The 10,922-nt window shown below is 35.1% G+C and overlaps 1 protein-coding gene across 1 annotated transcript; it reads left to right on the forward strand.

Moving 5' to 3' along the window:
* The first annotated feature begins 2,583 nt into the window (after positions 1–2,583).
* On the forward strand, positions 2,584–10,581 carry LOC132114459 (sodium-dependent phosphate transporter 1-A-like). The gene is made up of 11 exons (XM_059522588.1): positions 2,584–2,731; positions 3,624–4,255; positions 4,980–5,120; positions 5,529–5,614; positions 5,755–5,851; positions 7,268–7,387; positions 7,728–7,943; positions 8,083–8,578; positions 9,357–9,542; positions 9,873–9,957; positions 10,055–10,581. Exons 2-11 carry the CDS (start codon positions 3,907–3,909, stop codon positions 10,217–10,219), a joined length of 1,941 nt encoding a protein of 646 aa, XP_059378571.1. The 5' UTR covers positions 2,584–2,731; positions 3,624–3,906; the 3' UTR covers positions 10,220–10,581.
* The last annotated feature ends 341 nt before the right edge of the window (positions 10,582–10,922 follow it).

The raw sequence follows: 10,922 nt of genomic DNA on the forward strand, positions 1-10,922 counted from the left end.
TATTTTCATCCTCCCATCATGCATTGTGTAGTGCCTCCCATTCAGTGTTTGTTTATATTATATATATATTTATATTTACATACAATTGTATATATATTTTCATAAACTTTTTACATGCAACATTCTATTGTGATTAACTAAACTGCACATTTATTTATAAAGCACAGTGGTTTACGTATAGTGGCACCATTTTAATCCTGTGACCTATATGTCTATTTTATGAGTGAGAAAAAAATAGAGCAGAGCATTCTTGGCTTCAGAGATCTATGTCACCCAGTTCAGCAGCATTCAATGGAGCAGGAAGAAAACAGCTTATTTTAGCATCTTCCTGCTCTGTGTCAGACTGCTAACCTATTGGTGGATGGGCTGAGCAGCCTGCAGACACATGTGGGTGAGATGCGCGGCAAAACCAAACTATTTAGTCTGAAGAGTCCTTTCCTGTTTTCCTACGCGTCAAGTTTAAATACAGGTTAAGCGCGTGGTTTGGGGGAAAACACAACTGCCACTTTGTGCCTGAGAGGATGAAAATCACTTTTCATTTTGCTGTATGTTCTCAGAGAGAGTTTAAATGAGAAGGTTATTCATTTTGTAAAAACAGAGGGAAATATTATGATTGAAAACTGCTTCGTAGGAGTAAGTTCAAAATGTCAAGGCTGATTTCACAAGACTAACTGCCAGGTTAATGATAAGCAACATCAGCCATTCTCTGAATTAAAAGGAAGAGTAACAAACCTGCCATTTCAGACAAATACAACAACAGGCTCATTTCATTTTGGTCTGGCCTTGATCCAGAACCCTCCTCTGCATTTCACATGGAGCTGTCTGTGGTCTGGACTGAAGTCAGGGTTTTGTGTGGAAACAAAAAATCCTGTAGGGAAAATTCCTCACTCCCCGTGATTGAGCAATCATAAAGTGTAAAGACACAACATGATGTTTATATCCGTATTCATACAATATTGTTCAAAAGTTAGTTCTTTCGTTCAGCAAGGGTGCATTATATTGATGAAAAATTACTGTAAAGACTTTTACATTATTACAAAAAAAATTACATATCTTATAAATGCTGTCCCTTTTAACTTTCTTTTCATCTAAGAATGCTGGAAAAAGGTATGTGAATATTTTTGTTTGTTTGTTTCAACATTGATAACAATAAGCCTTTTTTCTTGAGTACCAAATTATCATTGTTAACATGATTTAAAGGATCATATGACTGGAGTAATGGCTGCTGTCCGAAATTTTTGAACAGTAGTTTTGTCTTGATAGACTGAGCACTGCTATATTGAAAATATTCCTTTACGTTAAAGTTAAAAACGTAACTGACTTAAATAAGATAAAACCTTCTGATTAATATATATATATATATATATATATATATATATATATATATATATATATATATATATATATATATATATATATATATATATATATATATATATATATATATATATATATATATATATATATATATATATATATATATATATATATATATGTATATATCATCTTAAATGTTTGTAGCAGCAGATATGATGTCCTCGGGTCAGCATCCTCATCCAGGACAGATCTATTGTGAGCCTTTAATAGCCATGCTTTAATTAAGATTATTTACCATGATCTCTTTTTCCTGGTGTGTCACATTTAAATTCTCTTTCAAAAGAAACAATAAGCAATATTAAGTACTGTAATGAAGATGCACAGCCAAACGTGACGTGAAGATTGTGGGTCACTGACATGGAAATTATCTCCATGACATTATGTGTTGACAGTTCCTCAGTCCAGGCCCCTCCGGTCTACCCAAAGTACAAAGTTTGATCCAAAAATATCTGCATCTTTCCTTTTTTGAGCTGAGAAGGCATTTTCCATATCAAATATACCATTAATTACTTTGAAAAGGTAAATAATTACATGAAGAAAGATGTTAGCAGTCCAGTGTCCTGGCACAGTTGCTGACGCTCATTAGATGTGTGTCATGGGAAAAAAGGAAGTTCATTAGTGACTGATAATGGAAAAAGACATGTTCATAAGTGTTGTGAACTAATAAATGATTAGAGATTGGTAATTAAATATTCATCCTGTTCTGAGTTTAAAACAGTTTTCCATTATCTAAGCAAATTACCAAAATTAATGAATTCATGTTAACAAGAACAATTTGGTATAACAGCAAAGAGAGCAATATTACATAATTACTTTTCTGTCTTTTTTTTTTATTTGTGTATGTTTATTCTAAAGTTTTCTTTTAATGGCACTTTTTTTTTTCATTTTCTTTTTTGGGCTTTCCAGACCTGCTATAAGAGGAGTCTGTGAATGAGCTCTTGTAAAACTCAAAGTTATGTAATATTTATTTCACAGCCCATTGCTGTTATATTATACATAAGTATATGGTCAGGTTTCATGGAGAAAAGTAACACAGAGGCACATGTGTCTACATTACGAAACCTTAAATTGGTTATTTGGTGCAAACTTCTGGCTAACCATTAAAAGTCTTTGCCTTTCACAGAAGTCTCATGATCCTATGGAGGTGTGGTTCTCTTTACTCTCCCCTCCTTCTCTAGTAATTATATATAACAGACAGGACTGAGCTACAGTTAGTTGAGTCGTGGAGTTAAAGGCTAAGAAAGTTTTCAGGGTCATATTTACTATGTGTGTTTTACACAGGAACTGAGCATTTGTATATCAATCAATTTACTGATAACGTAACCGATCAAGCAGAAGTCATTCAAGACGTTTGGTGAGTACTCTGTTTAGTTACTTTTAAGCTTTATCTGTATTACATTTACATCTGGCAGTTTGTGTTGGGTTACAACAGGGTTGCAGAATTCATCATTGTTTATTCAAGAGTGGATTTTTCTTCCAGGGAAAAGTTTATAAGATGTTGGTAATTGAATAAATCATTACTTTTCGTTCATGTCAGCTCACAAGAGCCTGATGTACAAAGTTGATCTTGAGACTTTACTTAGAAATGTAGGCCATCAACTGTCTGTATCTAATATCACTCAGACACAACACTTAAATAATTGGAAAATTAACTAATTATAATTATTCAGAGTATTCTTATGCATGTAAATGTGGTCAGTGAACATCATAACTCTGTGCAAAGTCACAAATAAATAATATATTAGTATAATAGAATAATACGTAATTCAACAGTTCCTTTACTACTCTAAGAAGCATGTGCTCTAGTGTTTTGTATGAAGCTGAAATTTGCACATTTGTATATTCTGAGTCTCTTTAGATCATCTGATCTCAGAAGGCACTTATGTAATAGTCTGTGTTACAAAGTTGCCATCAAAATGAAAAGTATTTTCAGTCACATATTCAAATAGCATGCTTAATGAAGCATTATTAAGCTTCTTTTTTCAAATGAATATTGCACTTTGTTTTAGAAATTCTTTACTTGACTACTTACATTGGCACACAGTAGAGCTTAATGTCCCTTCAAATGTTTTTTGGAATTTTTCATTGTCGTGTACTAGGTTAGGCTATTTTGCACCCCCAAAAATGTCTAAATAAAGGCATATAAAAGTAGTGTGGTTTACTTTTATTGTGTGTTTCTGTTTTGTGCTTTTTTATAGTCAGGTCTTAAAGTCTCTAATGCATCCAAATGTCTCTTTCTTTTCTAGAATGTACGGTCAAACACTACTAAAATCTAATCCACAATGGATGTCTCTGTCTGTGTAGCCACCCAAAGTCAATGCAAAGCCCTTACTGTTATTAGTATATGTAGCTAACAGTTGCTTTTTACTTTCTGATACTATTATTTTCATTTGTAGAGATAGACTGTTCAATTTTTTTTTATTGTATTCTAATTACTTTGGATATTTATTTATTTATTAAGAAGAAATACCTCAATAATCCAGCTCAGTTTGATTCACAATAGGCCAGTAGTGCACTTACTCTCCAGCAATGGAATCTACTACACTAGCATCCCTAGCAACAGTTAACATGCTAACAGCAGCCTCACAGACAGACATGTCTGGTGTTCTCTGGCTGCTGGTTCTGGGCTTCGTCATCGCTTTTATCCTGGCGTTCTCTGTGGGCGCCAACGATGTAGCCAATTCCTTCGGTACAGCAGTGGGTTCTGGTGTAGTGACCATGCGCCAGGCCTGCATCTTAGCCACCATCTTTGAGACAGTGGGTGCCATACTTTTGGGGGCCAAAGTCAGTGAAACCATCCGTTCGGGTATCATTGATGTTCATATGTACAACGGCTCAGAGGCTGTGCTGATGGCTGGCTCCATCAGTGCCATGTTTGGTGAGTACATACTTAATTTAATGTGATAGTTCACCCCAAAAATAATCTTCTCATCCTCTTGTTTCAAATCACTATGGCTTTATTTCTTCTGTGGAGCATAAAATAATATATTTTTGAGTTACTGGGTTCTTTTAGTAGTAGTAGTAGTACCTTTATTATCTCCTGTTTTAGTGGTTTTAACATGGGTTTCACATAGATGGCAATGCAACATAGCAACAAGAACACAAATATGAGAAAAAAAGAAATTTCTTTATTTCAGACATTTTAGACATTTCACTGCTTATAAAAAGGATTTCATCCCTTATTTTCAAGAAACACTGGAATCCTAAATCTTCGACCTGAAGGCAAAAGCTTAAAGTTATCATACAATGGGTGCATATGATGAGATGCAATTTTCATAGCTTTACTAAGGCATCTGGTTTGATAAATTTGTTCTAGATCTATCATTGGAATACCAAGGACTTTACATAGCAAACGTTTTTGTTCCACTGTAGCATTTCCAAACCAGCAAGTGATACCAGAGGTCAAAACACTTTCAGTAAAATAATTCACACAAAGCCAGTACATAACATATCCAAAATGTCCATCATAGTCACACGAGTTAAGGCAATTATGCTGAATGCAGTAAATTGTGAGCATGTCACCTAGGTTGGAACTTTATCGTGCTGTCATGACTTGTGTTGGTCACGTTAAAAGCTTACAGTATGTTTTTTTTCTGTTACAGGATCTGCTGTTTGGCAGCTTGTAGCTTCCTTCTTGAAACTCCCCATCTCTGGGACACACTGCATTGTGGGCGCCACAATCGGATTTTCCATGGTTGCTAGAGGTCATCACGGGGTCAAATGGCTGGAATTGCTTCGCATTGGTATGTGAAACTGAGTATTTTTGATATTTTGCGTAAGCGTGCTTAGTCAGATTATTTTATTTTTTCCCGAAGAATGAGTCAGTTAATGGAAAGATTATATTTTCCCATGTGACCCCAGAAATAGTAAATGGGAAGACAACCCCAGCATGATTTAATGCAGATCTCTTAGTTTTATAATTTTTTTTACATGACAAAAAATGAGATTTATTTATGGAACAGAACATTTTGGACTACACAGGAAACATGGTCACATTCTTAGCCCTCTGGTGACTTGTTGGGTTTGTTGATACTTGGCGTGCAGCCCTGAGAAATTTTGGGCCATACAATTTTAGGATAAGAGAGAATAACATCACTGTTTAGATGTTATATTATGATTATTTGTGTAACCAATTGATATATGTGTTCCAGTTGCCTCTTGGTTTCTTTCACCTCTTCTCTCTGGCATTATGTCTGCCATTCTCTTCTACTTTATCCGCAAGTACATCTTGAATAAGGTAAAAAAGCAATTCTAAACTCACCTCTTACATAATGTGCCAGTGTCTGTTTTGGTACTTTTTAATCTCTTGTTGTTGTCAATAAAAAGGAACATATGCTTTTCCCATGTGCTAAATGGCAGTATTTCCATGTGTTCCAGGAGGATCCAGTGCCAAATGGTTTAAGAGCATTACCAGTTTTCTATGCTGTTACAATGGGAATCAATCTGTTCTCCATCATGTTTACAGGAGCACCAAGTAAGTTTTTTTTTCTTCTTTAAATTATTATTATTATTTTTATTATTTATTTACTGAATTTGAATTTTCTTTATCAATAGCTATGATTTTTCTTTATGAGTTGATTTTCCTATGTCTCCAAATATCACTAAAAGGAGGTTATGTCAGATTTAGCCTTTTGAGGAATCTTTTGTTCCCAAATTGTGATCACATGTCATGTCATGATCAGATGTCATGATCAGATGCCATGATAACATGTATGCATACAGGACCCGTCCCTCATTTGTCATTAATTAACCCCCTGTTAATTTACTTCCACATTCACAAACACATAAAGTCTGGTGGGTTAAACACAGTACACCATATTGAAAATGTGTATTGTAGCTGTTTGTACAGTTTGTTGATGCAATAATGAAGTTATGAAATATAACAATCTGTTCTCATAAGCAAACTTCCGGGGATCATGATGTATTGAAGATTTAAAAAAAGCCACTGTGAACCAACAGTTCTCATTGAGTCTGTGTACTAATCAGTGGATCACAGGGCCTCCCTCTTCCTGGTTATCTGAGCCATGCACATGATCATGTATTCATTTACATTTACATTTAATCATTTAGCAGACACTTTTATCCAAGTCAACAAATGAGGAGAACAATAGAAGCAAAACAGACAAACGAGAGAGCAACAGTATACATTTGCTGTGACAAGTCTCAGTTAGTCTAGCACAGTACACAAAGCTAGGTTTTTTTTATAGAATGGATAACAGGTAAGTGCTAGTATTAGTTCCACCAGCTGGGCACAGTCCAGGAAAAGGTCCGTGATAGTGAATTTGTGCCTCTTTGGGATGGCACCACAGGGCGTCATTCCCCTGCAGAATGCAAGCTTCTGGAGGGCACATAAGTTTGAACTAGCGAGTTTATGTATATTGGTGCAGCCCCAGTTGTTGTTTGATAACGTTAGTGGTTCTGTTCTTTCAAAGGAACTGAAAATTAACTTAGCCATAAGCTCTAATGATAAAAAAATAAGTTTTCAGCCTCCCATTTCGACCTCATTTTAAACAGAAAATTGTATAAACGTCTGCTTACAGTATATCTCACTGCAGTGTTTTGACAACACATTGCCTTTTCAACAGAGTTAATTCTGGAGGATAAACATGTTATCCATGTTTAGAAAAGCAGGACGATGTCCACTCATCCACAATTTCTTCTTCCATTTAGAATTTTTAATAGATTACTTGTATTTAACGTTGACTTATTTACACAGTTTTGATTTTGAGCCAAGTTTGAAGTTATGCTAATGCTAATTTGCTAATTTAGTGAAACCCACTAACTTTTCAGGAGGAATGTAAGACTTTTCAGAATGAAAATGTAGAATATATAGCAGTGTTTATCACTAAACATGTTAAGTTTTCATCTCTCTCTTTTCTTTATTCTACAGTGTTGGGATTCGATAGGATAGCATGGTGGGGCACTCTGCTGATCTCACTGGGCTGTGCCCTGCTGACTGCTGTGGTGGTCTGGTTCATTGTGTGTCCACGGTTAAAGAAAAAGATTAAAGGTAAATATTTACATCACGTCATGTTTGGAATTTTGGAAGTTTTTTGTTGTTGTTGTTGTTGTTTTTCAATATAATTGAAATGTACACTATTAGTACACACAACCATTCAAATGTTTAGGGTCAGTAAAGTTTTATATATATATATATATATATATATATATATATATATATATATATATATATATATATATATATATATATATATATATATACTGTATATATATATATATATACTGTATATATATATATATATATATATACTTTAGTTCAGCATCCTTTGCATGCATTTAGAACCCTCCTCTAAATATCTTTATTTTTGTAATTATTTCCTCCTTTTCAGGTCAGAACATTGCCAACACTAGTGGGACACAGTTGACTGAAAAGAAGCCACCCTCAAATGGCCCCGTGGACCATCCTGCCCCACCTCGAAGATACTCTCCTGTTCCTCAGACACCCCCTGCTGACAGCAACAAGGTGGCCTTTGACATCGGAGGTTCAGCAGAAACCGACCTGGACATCAAAGAATTTGACACCAAAGATCTGGATTGCACTCACAGTCAGTCTCTTGATAAATGATAAATACATTGTATTAACTGTACTTCTGTTTGTGTTTTAATGAACTGATTAAGCTTTACTTTCTTTCTTTTGACTGAAGTACTAATTCTCTAATCTATAATTTTGGTCATCCATTGTAGCTTTAAATGGCAGTGCTGGAATTGCTGTCCCAGACTTGAACGGAAGCCAGTTTCACACCGTACACAAAGACTCTGGAATCTACAAGGATCTACTGCACAAACTTCACTTGGCCAAGGTGGGCGAATGCATGGGAGAGACAGGAGACAAACCCATCCGCCGCAACAACAGTTATACTTCGTACACCATGGCCATCTACGGAATACATGGATCATTGAAGGATGGGGAGGGAAGTCGGACCGGACTGGATGGAGAGAAAGGGCGCTCACGGTACAACAGCTTTAACAGTTATTTTACTGCTGTGGCTCATGGAGAAGTTGCTGCTGGAGATGGAGGTCTGACAGTGGAGATGGGGGACGAAACAGTCAGAAGAGGATCACTGGAAGAAGAGACGGATGAGCTTGAGATTGACAAGATAGAGGTGGCCACACTCTTCCAGTTCCTGCAGATTCTCACCGCGTGCTTTGGATCGTTTGCACATGGTGGGAATGATGTTAGGTATGAGAGAAATAATAAACCTTTTTTTTCATATTTTGTCCAAAATAATAGAAAAATAAAAATTAACTTCAAGTAAATTTAGCCAACATAGCACTATAATATAGATTTTGAAACATGGATATTCATTTTGAAATTTGCCAAAGATTACATGTAACATAATCAATAAGTCTTAAGTATAAAAGTACCTCAATGTAAAAATGCGTAAATGAGCAGTAATCGCACTTAATATTGAATGTCATCCTATAACTGATACGGCATAGATACAGTACATAACCATTCAAATGTTTGCAGTCTGTACAGTAAGATATATATATTCTTTAAATAATTTAATATTTTCAGTAAGGATCCATTAAATTAATCAAAAGTCACCGTAAAGATATTTATAATGTTACAAAATACTTCTATCTGAAATATTTGCTGTCCTTTTTTGGGGGGGTGGGGGGTAAATACTGTTTGCACATAATAATTAAGTAGTACAACTGTTTTCAAAAAATTGTTTTTATTATTATTTTTTTTTTCTTGAGACTGGAGTAATGGCTGCCAAAAAAAATTCTGCTTTGCCATCACAGGACAAATTTCATTAGAATGTTTTTTTTTACTTTCACTTTCATATTAACATAAACACTTATTTAAAAAAAGATGAAAAAAAATCGTATAAACCCTTAAAGTTTACACGGCAGTGTATATCTTGCATTTCTGACCTTTTTTCACATTGCTTTATGATGAGGACAGTGCTAATCTCTAACTGATAACATAACACACCATTCCTTTCTTACAGTAATGCGATTGGCCCTCTCGTTGCACTCTGGCTGATTTATGAAAGCGCTTCTGTAGCACCCAGTGCTCCTACACCAATTTGGTTGCTCCTGTATGGTGGAGTGGGTATCTGTACAGGCCTTTGGGTTTGGGGTCGGCGGGTCATGCAAACCATGGGCAAAGACCTGACTCCCATAACTCCCTCCAGGTAACAAGCATCTAATTACCCAAATACCTCCTCTGAGCAGAAACTGATAAGAGTGCTTATTTGTGGGATCAGAATTTATAGTTCAGTTTTATCACCGTGGTTCTCATGGGGATTATGGGCCTGGTTCCCACTTTCTTATCTCTGTTGACTGTCAGTGTAAACAAACAGTTTAACTCCTTGTCTCATGGAATTTCCCTCAAGCACCACATTTGTCTTGTCTTTAGTATTGACATTTTGACAATGCCACAGTACGTTTTCCATTCATATAGTCCTTTGCTGTGTTTAAGGATGCTTAAAGAGCTTATTATAATCATCATGTCTGTCTTCCAGCGGATTTAGCATTGAGCTCGCCTCTGCTGTAACTGTGGTTGTCGCTTCCAACATTGGACTCCCAGTTAGCACCACTCATTGCAAGGTGGATTACTTACTAGTAGATTAAATCCATATAGTTCTAATTTGTAATAACAAATGTCAAAATCTTTTATCTTTTTTGTTTGTGTGTTTATGAACAGGTTGGATCAGTGGTGTCAGTTGGCTGGCTTCGCTCCAGGAAGGCCGTTGATTGGCTTCTGTTCCGGAATATCTTTATTGCATGGTTTGTGACCGTGCCAATTTCTGGCCTCATCAGTGCTGCTATAATGGCACTCTTCTATTATGTTATATTGCCTCTGACCTAATGTTTTATGTTAAACCATTTATTCCTTGTAAATACTTTTGTGCAAAAAAAGGGCCTCAACTATGGAATGCCTCTTCATCCTGTCCCATCATATGTACTATACATAGCAAATCAAAGGCTGTGTCTGTTTGCACATCACACTCTTACGTTGTTATTTTTTTCACGTTTAAGGTGCTTAATAGTGTAAGGAAATTATCCTTTAGCCGTAAAATGTGTGAGATGTGTAGTATAATAATGTTTATTTAGTTTTCCTTGGGGCCTCACATATTTTTATTAAGAAAAATTTTGTTAGTCTTGACTGAAATTCTGTTTCAACTTCTGACAATGAAAATGTATACTTTAAGAAACTATATATATATATATATATATATATATATATATATATATACGTATACTTGCATGACATGTGAAAAAAAATGTTTCAGAATAAAATGTTTATTTCAACCTGTAAATAAACCAGTTTGTACAAAACATTATAAATTATGTTTCTTTTAACTAAAACTGTGAAAAACCGGCTTTCAATGCAGTATTGCAATTCCATGTTTATTAAAGCAAGTGTACAGGTGCATCTCAATAAATTAGAATGTCGTGGAAAAGTTCATTTATTTCAGTAATTGAACTCAAATTGTGAAACTCATGTATTAAATAAATTCAATGCACACAGACTGAAGAAGTTTAAGTCTTTGGTTCTTTTAATTGTGATG

This window comes from Carassius carassius, chromosome 34 (assembly GCF_963082965.1).
Source record: "Carassius carassius chromosome 34, fCarCar2.1, whole genome shotgun sequence".
Classification (NCBI taxonomy): Eukaryota; Metazoa; Chordata; class Actinopteri; order Cypriniformes; family Cyprinidae; genus Carassius; species Carassius carassius.